We start from the raw sequence: 16399 nt of genomic DNA on the forward strand, positions 1-16399 counted from the left end.
GTTCGTGGGTGCGCACCATGGACTCATAAACAGCAGGGGAGGCACCTTGAGCCAAGGCGTGTTTGTTCCAGGATTCTCACTGACCTGCAGTCTAGCAGGGCATGCTCTCCATAGGATTATCAGTGTGAGGGAAGGAATACAAAAGACATGGTTTGGCCGGGCGCGGTGGCTCACGCCTGTAATCCCAGCACTTTGGGAGGCTGAGGCGGTTGGACCACTTGAGGTCAGGAGTTTGTGACCAGCCTGGCCCACATGGTGAAACCCTGTCTCTACTAAAAATACAAAAATTAGTCAGGTGTGGTGGGGCATGCCTGTAACCCCAGCTACTTGGGAGGCTAAGACAGGAGAATTGCTTGAACCCTAGAGGCAGAGGTTGCAGTGAGCCGAGATTGCACCACTGCATTCCAGCCCAGGCAACACAGCAAGACTCAGTCTCAAAAAAAAAAAAAAACAAAACAAAAAAACAAAAAAACCCAAAAAAAACCACATGGTTCACGCCATGTAGGGACTTGCAGGATGGTAATGGCAGTGGGACAGAAAGAGCCTTTTTTTTTTTTTTGAGACAGAGTCTTGCTTTGTTGCCCAGACTGGAGTTGCAGTGGCCCGATCTCAGCTCACTGCAAGCTTCGCCTCCTGGGTTCACAACATTCTCCTGCCTTTGCCTCCCTAGTAGCTGGGACTACAGGCGCCCACCACCACACCTGGCTAATTGTTTTGTATTTTTAGTAGAGATGGAGTTTCACCGTGTTAGCCAGGATGGTCTCGATCTCCTGACCTCGTGATCCGCCCGCCTCGGCCTCCCAAAGTGCTGGGATTACAGGCATGAGCCACCATGCCCGACCCAGAGTCTTAATGAGTGGAATGAAGCCATGGATTATAAACTTTTTTGAGAAAAAAACAGGCATACATATATGTACTTATATAGGCTAATATGTATGCTATAAATCATACACATGATACAAATTTAAAGGATAAGATAATTTTTTTTTTTTTTTTTATGAAACAGAACCTCATTCTGTCACTCAGGCTGGAATGCAGTGACGTGATCACAACTCACTGCAACCTCGACCTCCTGGGCTCAAGTGATGCTCTTACCTCAGCCTCCAGAGTAGCTGGGACTGCAGGCACGTGCCACCATGCCTAGCTATTTTTTTTTTTAAATTTTTTGTAGAGATGGGGTCCCATTATGTTGCCCAGGCTGGTCTCCAACTCCTGGCTTCAAACAATCCTCCCACCTCAGCCTTCCAAAGTGCTGGGATTACAGGCATGAGCCACTGCACCTGGCCAAGATAAATATTATTAAAACATTATTTTAACAGTGTATGTTATTTGTTCAGATAATACTTTTTTCTTTCACTAAAAATGAGGGTCTGGGGGTGAGATGATGTCTAAGGTAATTTTCAGCTCTGCATGTTGCATTCATATTCTACAAATGTAGAGATCATAAGCTACAAGTACTAAATGTCTGTTTTCTTGATTCTTGAGATACCACTGCCACTAATGGGAATAACGGTGAACTTCATTTAAAAGTTTTTTAAGCAGGGCATGGTGGCTCACACCTGTAATCCCAACACTTTGGGAGGCTGAGGCAGGTGGATCACGAGGTCAGGAGATCAAGACCATCCGGGCTAACACGGTGAAACCCTATCTCTACTAAAAATACAAACAAACAAACAAACAAACAAACAAAAACTTAGCCGGGCGTGGTGGCAGGTGCCTGGCAGGTGCCTGTAGTCCCAGCTACTCAAGAGGCTGAGGCAGGAGAATGGCGTGAACCCAGGAGGTGGAGCTTGCAGTGAGCTGAGATCGTGCTACTGCACTCCAGCCTGGGTAACAGAGCGAGACTTTGTCTCAAAACACACACACACACACACACACACACACACACACACACACACACACACACAGTTTTTTAAAACGGACTGGGCGCAGTGGCTCACACCTATAATCCCAGCACTTTGGGAGGCCAAGGTGGGCAGATCACTTGAGGTCAGGAGTTTGAGATCAGCCTGGCCAACATGATGAAACCCCTTCTCTACTAAAAATACAACAATTAGGTTGGCGTGGTGGCACACACCTGTAATCCTGGCTACTTGGGAGGCTGAGGCAGGAGAATTGCTTGACCTGGGAGGCGGAGGTTGCAGTGAGTCGAGATTGTGGCATTACACTCTAGCCTCGGAGAGAGCAAGATTCTGTCTCAAAAAAAAAAAGTTTTTTAAAACAGCATATGTCAAGATTTGAATGTCAGTGGGAAAAAACTAACGGGTAGCTTCTAAGAGACACAACAAAGCCACATTTATCCTGCTGAATTCATTGCAATACAAGGCTTGGGCCTTGCAAAAGTAAAGCAGAGAGAAGAAATTGCCTGTTATCAAGTGCTTGCTGTATGCCGGGCACTTGACTACATAAGCACTTTACATAACAAGGTTGTTGTTCCATCAACAACCTTAGGATGAGGTGTTCACATTCTCAGCGGAGCCACAGCACTTAGTAAATGAAGGATCTGGGACTAAACAACAATAACGATCATGAGTACTTCTCGATCTCTTCCTCTGTGCCAGGTACTGTTCTAAGTACTTGACTTGAATTCACTCATTTAATTCACACAACTCTGTGAGCTAAGTACTGTTTTCTATTCACCAATAATAATGAGGAAACAAGTACTAAGAAGTTAAAGACCTGACCAAAGTTCGTATCTAGTAAGTGGCTGTGATAGTGAATACTCAATCAACTTGGTCGTATTGAAAGATGCAAAGCATTGATCCTGGGTGTGTCTGTGAGGGTGTTACTCAAAGATTAACATTTGAGTCCATGGGCTGGGAAAGGCAGACCCATCCTTAATCTGGGTGGGCACCATCTAATCAGCTGCCAGCACAGCTAGAATATAAAGTAGGCAGAAAAATGCAAAAAGAATAGACTGGCCTAGGCTCCCAGCCTACATCTTTCTTCGGTGCTGGACCCTTCCCACCCTCAAACATCAACAAACATCAGACTCCAGGTTCTTCAGTTTTGGGACTTGGACTGGCTCTCCTTGCTCCTCAGCTTCCAGACAGTCGGTCTATTGTGGAGCCTTGTGAGTATGTGAGTTAATACTTAATAAACTCCCCTTTATAAAATATTTTATATATATATATATATCCTATTAGTCTCTCTAGAGAACCCTGACTAATATAGTGGCAGTGCTGGGCTAGGGACCCAGACGGTCTCACTCCCCAGCCCCACTTAGCAAATTGCTGTACCCCACTGTCTTCACCAGCCCAGGGGACTGCAGGCGCCACACCATCTCCACCAGCCCAGGGCATTGCAACCCTGGTGCCTGGTGCTGCCTCCTTTGCAGGCTGGAAATTTGAACTGAGCCTTTTTCCCAGACTTGCAGGCTCAGAGTCTGGGATGCTGAATCATGCTCAGTTTCAAGAGACTGACGTATAAGCCACAGTGTGGACATAAGCATTAGCCTCACCTGCATGTTGCCTCCCAGAAGCTACCTGGCAACATGCATTGTCAGAAGGTTGCCTCGTGAGTATAGAAACAGAGTAGAGGGAATGAGTTCTACGACTGAACTGTTTAATGACCTCAGCATCCTATGTCCTGATATTGTGCCTGTGGAGGATAACATTTTTATTTTATTTTTATTTTTATTTTTATTTTTATTTTTATTTATTTATTTTTGAGACGGAGTCTCGCTCTGTAGCCCAGGCTGGAGTGCAGTGGCCAGATCTCAGCTCACTGCAAGCTCCGCCTCCCGGGTTCACGCCATTCTCGGCCTCAGCCTCCCGAGTAGCTGGGACTACAGGCGCCCGCCACCTCGCCCGGCTATTTTTTGTATTTCTTAGTAGAGACGGGGTTTCACCGTGTTAGCCAGGATGGTCTCGATCTCCTGACCTCGTGATCCGCCCATCTCGGCCTCCCAAAGTGCTGGGATTACAGGCTTGAGCCACCGCGCCCGGCCAACATTTTTATTTTATTTTTAAAGACAAGGTCTTGGTCTGTTGCCTACGCTGGAGTGCAGTGGTGCAATCATGGCTCACTGCAGCCTCGAACTACTGGGTTCAAACGATCCTTCCACCTCAGCCTCTTGAGTAGCTGAGACTACAGGTGTGTACCACTACTCCTGGCTCATTTTAATTTTGATTTTAATTTTGTAGAGACAGGGTCTGCCTATGTCGCTCAGGTTGGTCTCAAACTCCAGCAATCCTCCTGCCTCGCCCTCCCAAAATGCTGGGATTACAGGCATGAGCCACTTCACCCATGACACATTTTTTTTTTCTGTATCTGACACCAAGAGTTTGTTGGTCTGAGAGATCAGGTCAGACCCTCTGGACAGAATCTCCCTGACTGATTGGTTTCTTCAGCCTGGCCCATTCTTTCTCTAGATTTATTAATGATCCAATGAAGTGCCTGTCGATCTAGTTGCCCTGGAAATAATGCCTGTGTTTGAGATGACATTTCATATCCTTCCACTCTGATTCATCATTCAATCATTTACAAATACGAATACTTCTATCTACAACAAATGGAGGATATAGCAGAGAGACATTTCAGTGGAAGAGATATAGATAATTAATATGTAAATGAGTGAAAAAATGAGATTACTTCAGATGGTGATAAATAGTATGAAAAATTTCCAGCAGGGTAATGAGACTGAGTATTGAGATGGAGGATGGCGTGGGGCTGTAGAAAGGGGGGTCTGGAGATGTCTCTCTGAGGATGTAGAATCTGAACTGAGCCCTGCATGTGAGGAAGGAGCTAGTCATGATCTTAAAAGTTTTGTTCTCCGCTGGGTGTGGTGGCTCACACCTGTAATCCCAGCGCTTTGGGAGGCTGAGGTGGGCGGATCACCTGAGGTCGGGAGTTCGAGACCAGCCTGGCCAACATGGAGAAACCCTGTCTCTACTAAAAATACAAAATTAGCTAGGCGTGGTGGCACATGCCTGTAATCCCAGCTACTCAGGAAGCTGAGGCAGGAGAATTGCTTGAACCCGAGAGGTGGAGGTTGCAGTGAGCCGAGATTGTGCCATTGCATTCCAACGTGGGCAACAGGAGCTAAATTCCATCTCAAAAAAGAGTTTCGTTCTCAGAGGAAACAACTTCACGCCTATCACGTGAAGTGGAAGTTCATTGCTTGTCTCCAGAGAGACAATGGTATAAATTAGGCAGGTATGGTTGCAGTAGTGTTGCTGGTATTGGCGATAAAGCACATGGCGATGAAATGGTAATATGGCTGTACTTTCCAACAAAAATTCCGAACACATCGTCTTACATATAGCATGAGGACTGAAAATATTTGAAATCAGGGTTGTCTTGGACTTTCCAAGGCACATGATTACCATAATTAACAGGCTACAGAGGGCTGGCCTGGGCCTGACTCCACACTCCACACTGTTGCTGTGGAAACTGTTCCCAGTTTCTAAAAAGCCCAATAACAGGCGAACTTTTGGAATAAAATCACTTGCCTTTTTGAACCATATTTCTTTTCTCCAACAACGTTACATGTTCTTTCCTCAGCAAAAAGTCTGACTTTTACACATTTTTGAATTCCTCAAAACATTTAGCAGGGAGCTGGACATACAGAAGACAGCAGGGTCCCGTGGCTTATGCCTGAAACGCGGAACCCGGTCTTGATCTTTTTTTTTTTTTTTTTTGAGACGGAGTCTTGCTCTGCCGCCCAGGCTGGAGTGCAGTGGTGGGATCTCAGCTCACTGCAAGCTCCGCCTCCTGGGTTCAGGCCATTCTCCTGACTCAGCCTCCCGGGTAGCTGGGACTACAGGCGCCCGCCGCCTCGCCCGGCTAGTTTTTATTTTTGTATTTTTTTTTTAGTAGAGACGGGATTTCACCGTGTTAGCCAGGATGGTCTCGATCTCCTGACCTCGTGATCCGCCCGTCTCGGCCTCCCAAAGTGCTGGGATTACAGGCTTGAGCCACCGCGCCCGGCCCGGTCTTGACTTTTGAGTAACCGAGCTCTCCTGGTGCCCACACTCTGGCCGAGAGTGCCAAGCGGCGTTCTCCCTCCCGCCGCACGGGGGCACTATGGAAAGCCTGCGCAGTGAGGAAGAGCGGCTGGAGCCTGTCTTGCGCCGGGGAGGTCGACGCTCCCAGAATGCACCTGGCATCAACACGGCGGCGGCGGCGGCGGCGGCGGCGGCGGCGGCGGTTTCCAGCAGGCTCCGGGGCGCTGTGCAGGCAGGAACGCAGCCGGGGGCTCTGAGGCTTGGTCCAGGTGTTGAGGGGCGACTGGAGCCATGGCGGAGTCGGCGCCTGCTCGGGTAAGAGGCCCCGGCGCGCGGGCTCCAGGGCGCGTTGGGGATGGCGGAGTCCCCTGCCCGGGGCGGGGCTTCGCGGTTTGGACGCCGCCGGGGTCTTGGTTTCCCGGGGCTGCACCTCGCGCGGGTGAACGGGAACCCTCCTCCTCGCGACCCCAGTGCTCTGCCCTTTTTTCCCTCCGCTTCCTTCTGCAGCGGGGTCGGAGCCTTGGCGCCGTGCGCCCTTGCCTAGAAACTTCTCCGAAGGTTGTTTTAGGTTGGTGGATATGTGACCCTGCCCACACATTTTCTCTTTCGTGCTAAAAGAGCCCGTTCCCAGGTTGGAGCGGAAACGCAGGATGGAAACGGTCTCCGTCGCTACGAGTGAGCTCTCCCACTGCCCCGGAGACCCCAGGACTTGCCTGTCTGCGACCACCTCCTCCTTGGTCCTGTGTGTTGCCCGTTTCTCCCGTGCTGCAGATTTCTGTCTTGGGGTTGCAGCCACAGGTTGAAGTCAGCCTGGGCTGCTGCTTCTTGGGGACAGGTGTTATCTACAGTGTAGTTGCTGCATTTTGTATTTAGTTTGTAGAGCTATCCAAACTCTCTCCTTCACCGTCCCCCCGCCCCCATCGACCATCCCCATTCTGGGAATGTCAAGATACGGAGCTTGGTGTGAGGAAAATCCTATTTGTGTGGAGTCACGAAACGAGTTCAGCCGTAACTTAGCTCTCAGCTATCCATTTGGGTAATTTTAGGCAACTGTGTTCACCTCTCTGGGTCTCTTTCGTTTTCTTAACTGTAAATCGAGAGTGTAGGAGTAGTTGCTAGATAATCTCTAAGGCTCTAAGGTTCCTTCCAGCTCCGACATTCTCATACTATTCCAAAGTAGTGGTTAATTTAACAACACTGGAGGGTTTGCAACGGAAAGGGCAGCTGGAATTGAATTGATTTTTAATGAAGTGTTCCTTGGTCCAGAAACACTTTGAGAATCATGTTAGATCTTTGTGAGAATGGAGGGCTAAGGAGATTCTGTGGGAAAATTTGACCATGAGCAGGGTGCACTATATTTGATTCTTGTAGAAAGTGCGTTAAGAACTAAGAAGGGAGGGATTGGAAGACTTAGAGAACACAGTATTTGCTTTCAAGGAAGTTAACAGTTGAATTGGGAAGACAAGACACAAATGTTTACATTATTAACCTCGTCTGACTTCTGTAAGCTAGGCTGAGCCAGTCAAAGACTCGGCTTTTCCACAAGATCTAGTTAGTGTTTGAGTCCGGCAAGAGGACTCTGCCACAGTTCTTCTTGCCAGGTCACTCCACAGTTACTTACATGTCATCAGTAGACCTTGTTAGGAAGAAGCCTTAAAGAAACCACAGGCCAGGCACAGTGGCTCACGCCTGTAATCCCAGCACTTCGGGAGGCCGAGGCGGGAGGATCACGAGGTCAGGAGTTCAAGACCAGCCTGGCCAATAGGGTGAAACCCCATCTGTACTAAAAATACAAAAATTAGCCGGGCGTGGTGGTACGTGCCAGTGGACCCAGCTACTTGGGAGGCTGAGGCAGAAGAATCGCTTGAACCCGGGAGGCGTGGAGGTTGCAGTGAGCTGAGATCGTGCTACTGCACTGCAACCTGGGTGACAGAGCGAGACTCCGTCTCAAAAAAAAAAAAAAAAAAGGCCGGGCGCAGTGGCTCACACCTGTAATCCCAGCATTTTGGGAGGCCGAGGCGGGTAGATCACGAGGTCAGGAGATCGAGAGCATCCTGGCTCACACGGTGAAACCCCGTCTCCACTAAAAACACAAAAAATTAGCCGGGCGTGGTGGCGGGCGCCTGTAGTCCCAGCTACTCGAGAGGCTGAGGCACGAGAATGGCGTGAACCGGGGGAGCGGAGCTTGCAGTGAGCCGAGATCGCGCCACTGCATTCCAGCCTGGGTGACAGAGGGAGACTCTGTCTCCAAAAAAAAAAAAAAAAAAAAAAAAAAAATCCACCACAATCCCAAACTATGCCTTAAATAACATGAATTTGTCGTTGTAGAACTTATTCAAATTGTTCTTGAGCCTGTTTCTCTTCTCAGACATCTCTTCAGGTGAGGATTCTGTGTCTGTCGTTTGACAGACCAATTATAGGTGCCCTGATGAAACAACTAAAAATGCTGGAAAACCCTGCACATAAATGCATTTGAAATGTATTTTAGTAAAGAATACTTGGAGCCCCAAAACTTAAGCGAAAGAGGGAAATGGAAAGTGATTAAGAGTTCTGAAGCCAACTTTGAGGGCATTGGCTGAACATTCATCTTTGGTGTTTATGATTCAGGGGACCTGCAAAATAGAACACAAATCTCAGAGCCTAAGGTGGAAAGTCTGAGACGCTCCCTAACCCAGTCCCATGAAACAGAGACTTCAAAGGGCAACATTCTGTGTAAGGGTGAACTGAAAGTAAGGTCTGACCTTCAGATGACTGCAAAGAAAATTGTTAAACCTTGGCACTGAGATTACAGGCGTGAGCCACCATGCCCGTCCGTAGTTTCTTTTCTTTTCTTTTTTTTCTTTTTTTTATTTGAGAGAGTCTTGCTCTCTCGCTCTGGCTGGCATGCAGTGGAGCAATCTCAGCTCCCTGAAACCTCTGCCTCCCAGGTTCTAAGCGATTTTCCTGCCTCAGCCTCAAGAGTAGCTGGGATTACGGCAGGCGTCACCATGCCTGGCTAATTTTGTATTTTTATAGAGATGGGATTTCACCATGTTGGCCAGGCTGGTCTCTGAACTCCTGACTTCGGGTGATCCACCTGTCTCAGCCTCCCAAAGTGCTGGGATTACAGGCATGAGCCACTGCACCCAGCCTAAGGCAGAGGGATTTCTTAAAAGCAACCAAAAAAAAAAAAAAACCTACCTTGAAATGAAGTACAGCAAAATTAATGGGGGCCAGCTTCTCAAGAGCAACCATGGAAGCCAGACAACAGGAAAGTGATGTTGTCAGTAGGCTGAAAGAAAATAACTATAATCCCATAGTTTTATATGCAGCAAAAATATATTTCAGAAACAAAGATATAATGAAGACATTTTTAGACAAATTAAAAATGACAATTTGCTACCAATGCACTCTTAGTAAATTCTAAAATACATACCTCAGGTAAAATGAAAATTATCCCAAATAGAAAGTCTGAAAATGTAAGAAGATGTGATGATGCATGGAAATGGTTAAACCTAAACAAATGGTGACTTAATAAAACAGTAACAGTTTCTTGTTGTGTTAAAAACAATTAAAATACATGATGGCATTGGTGTAAATGTGAGGAAGAGATGATCAGAATTAAACTGTTTAAAGGGCTTTGTTAAAGGGCCTTCTATGTATATTTCCCAGAATTTCTAGGATACTTGCTAAGCAACTAGAAATTGGTTGTATAATTTACAGATTAGCAAGGGTGATAATAGAATAAGAAAAAATTAAAAGAAGACAAGAAAATAGAGAAGAAAGATGGGATACACAGCACAAAAAAGATAATAAAAACTAATGAACAATTACAATAAATGTAAATGAATGAAATGTTCAAGTTAAAAGGCATAGATTGTCAGGATGGGGGAAAAATCCAACTAGATGGTTTAAAAGAGATACAACTGGCCGGGCACGGTGGCTCACGTCTGTAATCCCAGCACTTTGGGAGGCCAAGGTGGGTGGATCATGAGGTCAGGAGATTGAGACCATCCTGGTTAACACAGTGAAATCCCATCTCTACTAAAAATACAAAAAATTAGCCGGGCGTGGTGGTGGGTGCCTGTAGTCTCAGCTTCTCGGGAGACTGAGGCAGGAGAATGGCATGAACCCAGGAGGCGGAGGTTGCTGAGGCAGGAGAATCACTTGAACCTGGGAGGTGAAGGTTGCAGTGAGCTGAGATTGTGCCACTGCACTCCAGCCTGGGCGACAGTGCGAGACTCGGTCTCCAAAAAAAAAAAAAATTAGCTGGGCATGGTGACTCGCGCCTGTAATCCCAGCTACTGAGGAGGCTGAGGCAGGAGAATCGCTTGAACCTGGGAGGCGAAGGTTGCAGTGAGCTGAGATCTCACCACTGCACTCCAGCCTGGGTGACAGAGTGAGACTGTGTCTCAAAAAAAAAAAAAAAAAAACCAAAAAAACCCTAAAAGATAAGGATATAGAAATAAATATAAAAGGACTTGAAAAAATATGCCAAGCAAATACTAGTCAAAAGAAAGTTGGCTGGGCGTGGTGGCTCACGCCTGTAATCCCAGCACTTTGGGAGGCTGAGGTGGGCGGATCACCTGTGGTCGGGAGTTTGAGAGCAGCCTGACCAGCATGGAGAAACCTCGTCTCTACTAAAAATACAAAAAAATTAGCCAGGCGTGGCCTGTAATCCCAGCTCCTCGGGAGGCTGAAGCAGGAGAATCGCTTGAACCCGGGTGGCAGAGGTTGCGGTGAGCCGAGATCTTGCCATTGCACTCCAGCCTGGGCAACAAGAGCGAAACTCTGTCTCAAAAAAAAAAAAAAGAAAGTTGACTTAAATATATTTAGTATCTCTAGAGATAGAAGGCTACTACTACTTTTGTAATGGTAAAAGACTCAATTTACCAGCTAGATACAAAATTGCTAAACCTGTATGCACCTAATTACATAGCCTAAAAATATATAAAACGAAACTGACAGAACTACAAGAAAGATTCACTGTTATAATAGGAGATTTTAATACAACCTTAGTATTTTATCAAATAGAAAAGAATTATAAAGGTGTAGTGTATCCAGTAGAACTTTCCAAGATGATAGAAATGTTCTGTTCTGCACTGTTTAATACAGTAGCCACTAGTCACATGTGGCTTTTGAGCACTTGAAATGTTAGCTAGTATGATTGAGGAACTGAGTTTTAAATTTTATTTATTAATTTAATTTAATTTTTTTTTTGAGACAGACTCTCACTCTGTCACCCAGGCAGGAGTAGAGTGGTGCGATCTCGGCTCACTGCAACCTCTGCCTCCCAGGTTCAAGTGATTCTTCTGCCTCAGCCTCCCGAGTAGCTGGGATTACAGTTATGTGCCACCACACCCGGCTAATTTTTGTATTTTTAGTAGAGACAGGGTTTCATCATATTGGCCAGGCTGGTCTCGAACTCCTGACCTCAAGTCATCTGGCTGTTTTGGCTTCCCAAAGGGTTGGACTTACAGTCATGAGCCACTGTGCCCGGCTAATTTTATTTAATTTTAACCAGCCACGTGTGACTAGTGGCTATTATATTGGAAGCACAGGTACAGAAATGATTATTTTTATTTTTACCTTTTTTCTGAGACAGAGCCTCACTCTATTTCCCAGGCTGGAGTGCAGTGGTGTGATCTCGGCTCACTGCAAGCTCCACCTCCCGGGTTCACGCCATTCTCCTGCCTCAGCCTCCCAAGTAGCTGGGACTACAGGCGCCCACCACCACGCCTGTCTAATTTTTTTGTATTTTTAGTAGAGATGGGGTTTCACCATGTTAGCCAGGATGGTCTCTATCTCCTGGCCTCGTGATCCGCCCACCTCGGCCTCCCAAGAGGCTGGAATTACAGGTGTGAGCCACTGTGCCTGGCCAGAAATGATCATTTTTTTATCCATATATCTATCAGTATGTAATATCAAAGTGTAGAGACAAAACAAAAGAGAGGAGGCAAACATAAAAACCTGTTGGGAATGAAAATGTGTGCATTCCATGTCTGTTGGTTGATGCTGGTGTGTAGACTGAGATCGCAGGTGAGACCATGGCACAGAACACTTCATGCACCGTCTTCATGTGGCTTGGGATTTCTCAAGGGATTCTAGCACCTGGCTGCCTGTGATTTGCCCCAAGAGACAGAGAGTGGAGCAGAGACAAACACATGTGCCACCCTCCTTTAGTTGCAGATTCATGTGTAAAGTAGATGATGATGTCTTAAGCCACTAAATTTGGGGATTATTTTTCATACAGGAGTTGATGATTGGAATAGATACCTAGGGAATATGTTAAAACATTGAAAGATATTAAAATGGAGTCTCAAAAGATTGGGCATGGTGGCCCATTCCTATAATCCTAGCATTTTGGGAGGCTGAGGCGGGGTGGATCATTTGAGGTCAGGAGCTCGAGACTAGCCTGGGCAACATGGTGAAACCCTGTCTCTACTAAAAATACAGAAAAATTAACCAGATGTGGTGGCTCACACTTGTATTCCCAGCTACTTGGGAGGCTGAGGCAGGAGAATCACTTGAACCTGAGACGGAGGTTGCAGTAAGCTGAGATCATGCCACTGCACTCCAGCCTGCAGCCTGGGTGACAGAGCGAGAGACTCCATCTCAGGAAAAAAAAAAAAAAGGATTTGCATACTATGTTTATGAATTGAAATTCATTGGCCGGGTGCAGTGGCTCATGCCTATAATCCCAGCACTTTGGGAGGCTGAGTTGGGCAGATCACGAGGTCAGCAGATCGAGACCATCCTGGCTAACACGGTGAAACCCCATCTCTACTAAAAACACAAAAAATTAGCCAGGCGTGGTGGCGGGCACCTGTAGTCCCAGCTACTCGAGAGGCTGAGGCAGGAGAGTGGCATGAACCCGGGAGGCGGAGCTTGCAGTGAGCCGAGATAGCGCCACTGCTCTCCAGCCTGGGCGACAGCGAGACTCCATCTCAAAAAAAAAAAAAAGAGACTGATTATAAAGGGATATGAGGGAACTTTCTTGGATGATGGAAATATGTATATAATATTCTCCTGCTTTGACATTCTAATAGGCTACAATCCCTAGCCCTTGGCAGCCACTGATCTGATTTCTATCCTTATAATTTGCTTTTTTCCAAACATGTAAATGAAACACAGATGTAGCCTTTTGTGTCTGAATTCTTTTTTTTTTTTTTTTTTTTTTTTTTTTTTTTTTTCCCGGGGTGGTTGAATGGTGCGGTCTCGACTCACCGTAACCTCCACCTCCCAGGTTCAAGTGATTCTCCTGCCTCAGCCTCCCGAGAAGCTGGGATTACAGGCATGCGCCACCCTGCCTGGGTCATTTTGTATTTTTAGTAGACATAGGGTTTCTCCATGTTGGTCAGGCTGGTCTCAAACTTCCAACCTCAGGTGATCTGGCCGCTTCGGCCTCCCAAAGTGTTGGGATTATAGGTGTGAGCCACGGTGCCCGGCCCTTCTTTTTTTTTTTTTTTTTTTTTTTTTAGGTGGTCTCACTCTGCCACTCAGGCTGCAGTGCAATAGTGCAATCATGGTTCACTGCAACCTTGAACTCCAGGGCTCAAGTGATCCTCCCATCCTCAGCCTCCCAAGTAGCTGGGAGTACAGGCACATGCCACCACGCCTGGTCATTTTAAAAAATTTGTGGAGGTGGGGTCTCACTTTGTTGCCCAGGCTGATCTCGAACTCCTGGGCTCAAGTGATCTACCTTAGCCTCCCAAAGTGTTGGGATTGTAGGTATGAGCCACCATGCCTGACCTGTGTCTGATTCCCATCACTTAGCATGTTGTAACACATGTCAGTGATTTTGGTTCCTTTTTATTACATAGTAGTAGACTTAGTAGTCGAAGTGGTAGTCTACTACTAAGTAGCAGGCTTAGTAGTCTACTAAGTTATATAGGAAAAATACACTAAATATCTAATACGGTATATAATGAAGTGTCTTATATAGTGTATTTGTTTCATAGGGCTGGTATAACAAACTGGGAAGCTTAAATAACAGAAATGTATTGTCTCACAGTTCTGGAGGTTAGGAGTCTGAAATCAAGATGTTTGCAGGGTTGGTTCCTTAAGAGGTTTGTGTTTCTCTCCTGGCTTCTGGTGGTCCCATGTGTTTTCTTGGTTTGTGGCAGCATAACTCCAGTCTCTGCCTTAATCTTGACATGGCCCATTATGTATTGGTGTAACAGAATACATGAAGTTAGGTAATTCATGAAGAAAAGAGGTTTAGTTGGCTCATAATTCTGGTGGCTGGAAAGTTCAAGACTGGGCAGCTGGGCCTCAAGCTGCTTAAACTCGTGGCAGAAAGTGGAAGGGCAGCAGGTGTGTGTAGAGATCACATGGTGACAGAGGAGGCAAGGGAGAGACCGAAGAAGTCAGACTGTTCAACAACCCACTCTAGTGGGAACTAATCCATCCCTGCCAATGACAGCTCACCCCTGTGGGAGCGCATTAATTTATTTATGAGGGATGTGCCCTCATGATCCAAACACCTCCCACGAGACTTCACCTCCCAGCACTGCCACATTGGGAATAAAATTTCAGCATGGGTTTTGGTGAGGACAAACCATAGTAGACATCTTCTCCCTGTGTGTGTGTCTCTCTGTGTCTAAAGGTCCTCTGTTTTAGGGACATCAGTCATTGGATTAAGGCCCATCCTAATGACCTCATTTTAACCTGATTACCCTTGAAAATACCTTATTTCCAAGTAAGATCACATCCTGAGGTGCTGAGGATTAGGGCTTTACTATATTATTTTGAGGAGACACAGTTCAACCCATGACATTGGATGGATCACAATTTTTTCATCCATTCACTGGTTCGTGAACATGTGAATTGTTCCCATCATGTTAGATAATTCAAAACAGAAGACAAGAAGAAACTTAGTTTAATCATTCTTTTCAACCTCTTACTATGTGGAAGAGGAGGGGGCGTATTCCTTTGCACAGATTCTCACCTATGTTCCTGTCTGGAAAACGTGCTACTAAGCACAGAATGCTGGGCCACAGAAAGAGGAGACTCATAGACTTAAAGTAGAAGCAAAACAAACATGATGGCATGTATATATCTAGTTTAATATTTTGTTTTGTTTCACTTGTAGTTGTTTTTACCTTGAACTTTTCTTTTAATCTTTTGCGGGAGGATGTATTTAAGCTTTTGTCTCATGTGTTCCATGATGAATTAACTGACTTGAGTAACTAGAGTAGGTCATGGCCAAACTTAAATGTTCAGTTCTGCACCAGTTCCCTTTTGTCCCATGTTCTCTGGACCACGACCCCTGGCCCCAGCAGTTCTTTCCGAGATACTTCCTCTCAGTGTCTTGGTGGACTCACTGTGGTTTGAAAAGCAGCCATGAAAGAACATGAAGTTTGCAGAGGGAGTTAGGACTGAAGCGAACGTGCAGGGAGACAGTAGAGGGACAGCTTGGGGAAGACTTCCCGAATGTTGATTTCAGTAATTTTAGCTTCTACGACAGCGATTTTCCTACTGTCAGAGACAGCTCATTAAAGTGAAAATTATAGGGAAAATGTCAGTAGACTTAGTCACATCATTTCAGTAAATATTTTTTAAGGATTTATTCACCATCCCAGCTGCTAGAGTGCAAAGATGAATGGATTAGATCTCGTAGGTCCTGCTAAGGAATTTTGTCTTTCTTGTGGGGAGCCATTGAAAGTTTTCAAACAGGGGTGACATGATCAACTATGAAGTCTGGCAGGGATGTGAAGGCAAGATAAGATGTAAATGACATCTTTTATCATATAGTCCAAAACGTTAAATAAAAATAGGTTTAAAATGAACACCGATACAGGAGTCTCAGAGAATATGCTAAGCGTAAAACATAGGTAACAAAACATGCACACTGTAATTTCACTTTTGTTGAAAAAAATAAAAGATGAAAAAAAGCCTACAGGAAATACACCAAAATTCAAACAGCTTCCTTCCCTCCCTTTCTCTCTCCCTCCCTTCTTTCCTTCCTGTTTTGAGACAGGGTCTCACTCTGTTACTCAGGCTGGAGTGCAGTGGCACGATCTTGGCTCACTGTAGCCTCAACCTCCTGGGCTCAAGCCATCCTCCCAACTCAGTGCCCCAAGTACCTGGGACTACAGCCATGCATCACCATGCCCGGCTAATTTTTTTTTTTTTTTTTGAGACGGAGTCTTGCTCTGTTGCCCAGGCTGGAGTGCAGTGGCAAGATGTCAGCTCACTGCAAGCTGCAAGCTCTGCCTCCTGGGTTCATGCCATTCTCATGCCTCAGCCTCCCGAGTAGCTGGGACTATAGGCGCCTGCCACCACGCCCGGCTAATTTTTTGTATTTTTAGTAGAGACAAGGTTTCACCTTGTTAGCCGGGATGATCTTGATCTCCTGACCTTGTGATCTGCCTGCCTCGGCCTCCCAAGGTGCTGGGATTACAGTCGTGAGCCACCGCGCCCGGCCTGCTCCTGGCCCATGCCCGGCTAATTTTTTGAACTTTTTCTTA

The 16399-nt window shown here is 46.1% G+C and overlaps 1 protein-coding gene across 2 annotated transcripts in view; it reads left to right on the forward strand.

Annotated features, from left to right (window-relative positions):
• The first annotated feature begins 6082 nt into the window (after positions 1–6082).
• The window catches only part of ZNF212 (zinc finger protein 212), a 17550-nt gene continuing 7233 nt past the window's right edge, over positions 6083–16399 (forward strand). The window contains exon 1 of one of the 2 annotated variants that reach the window (XM_025380725.1): positions 6083–6263. In XM_025380725.1, the coding sequence (XP_025236510.1) occupies positions 6240–6263 (24 nt within the window). In that variant the 5' untranslated portion in view covers positions 6083–6239. The remainder of the gene's footprint in view (positions 6264–16399) is intronic. The other variant, XM_025380726.1, reaches the window with a different exon arrangement.

The sequence above is a fragment of the Theropithecus gelada genome, chromosome 3 (assembly GCF_003255815.1).
Source record: "Theropithecus gelada isolate Dixy chromosome 3, Tgel_1.0, whole genome shotgun sequence".
In the NCBI taxonomy this organism is placed as follows: Eukaryota; Metazoa; Chordata; class Mammalia; order Primates; family Cercopithecidae; genus Theropithecus; species Theropithecus gelada.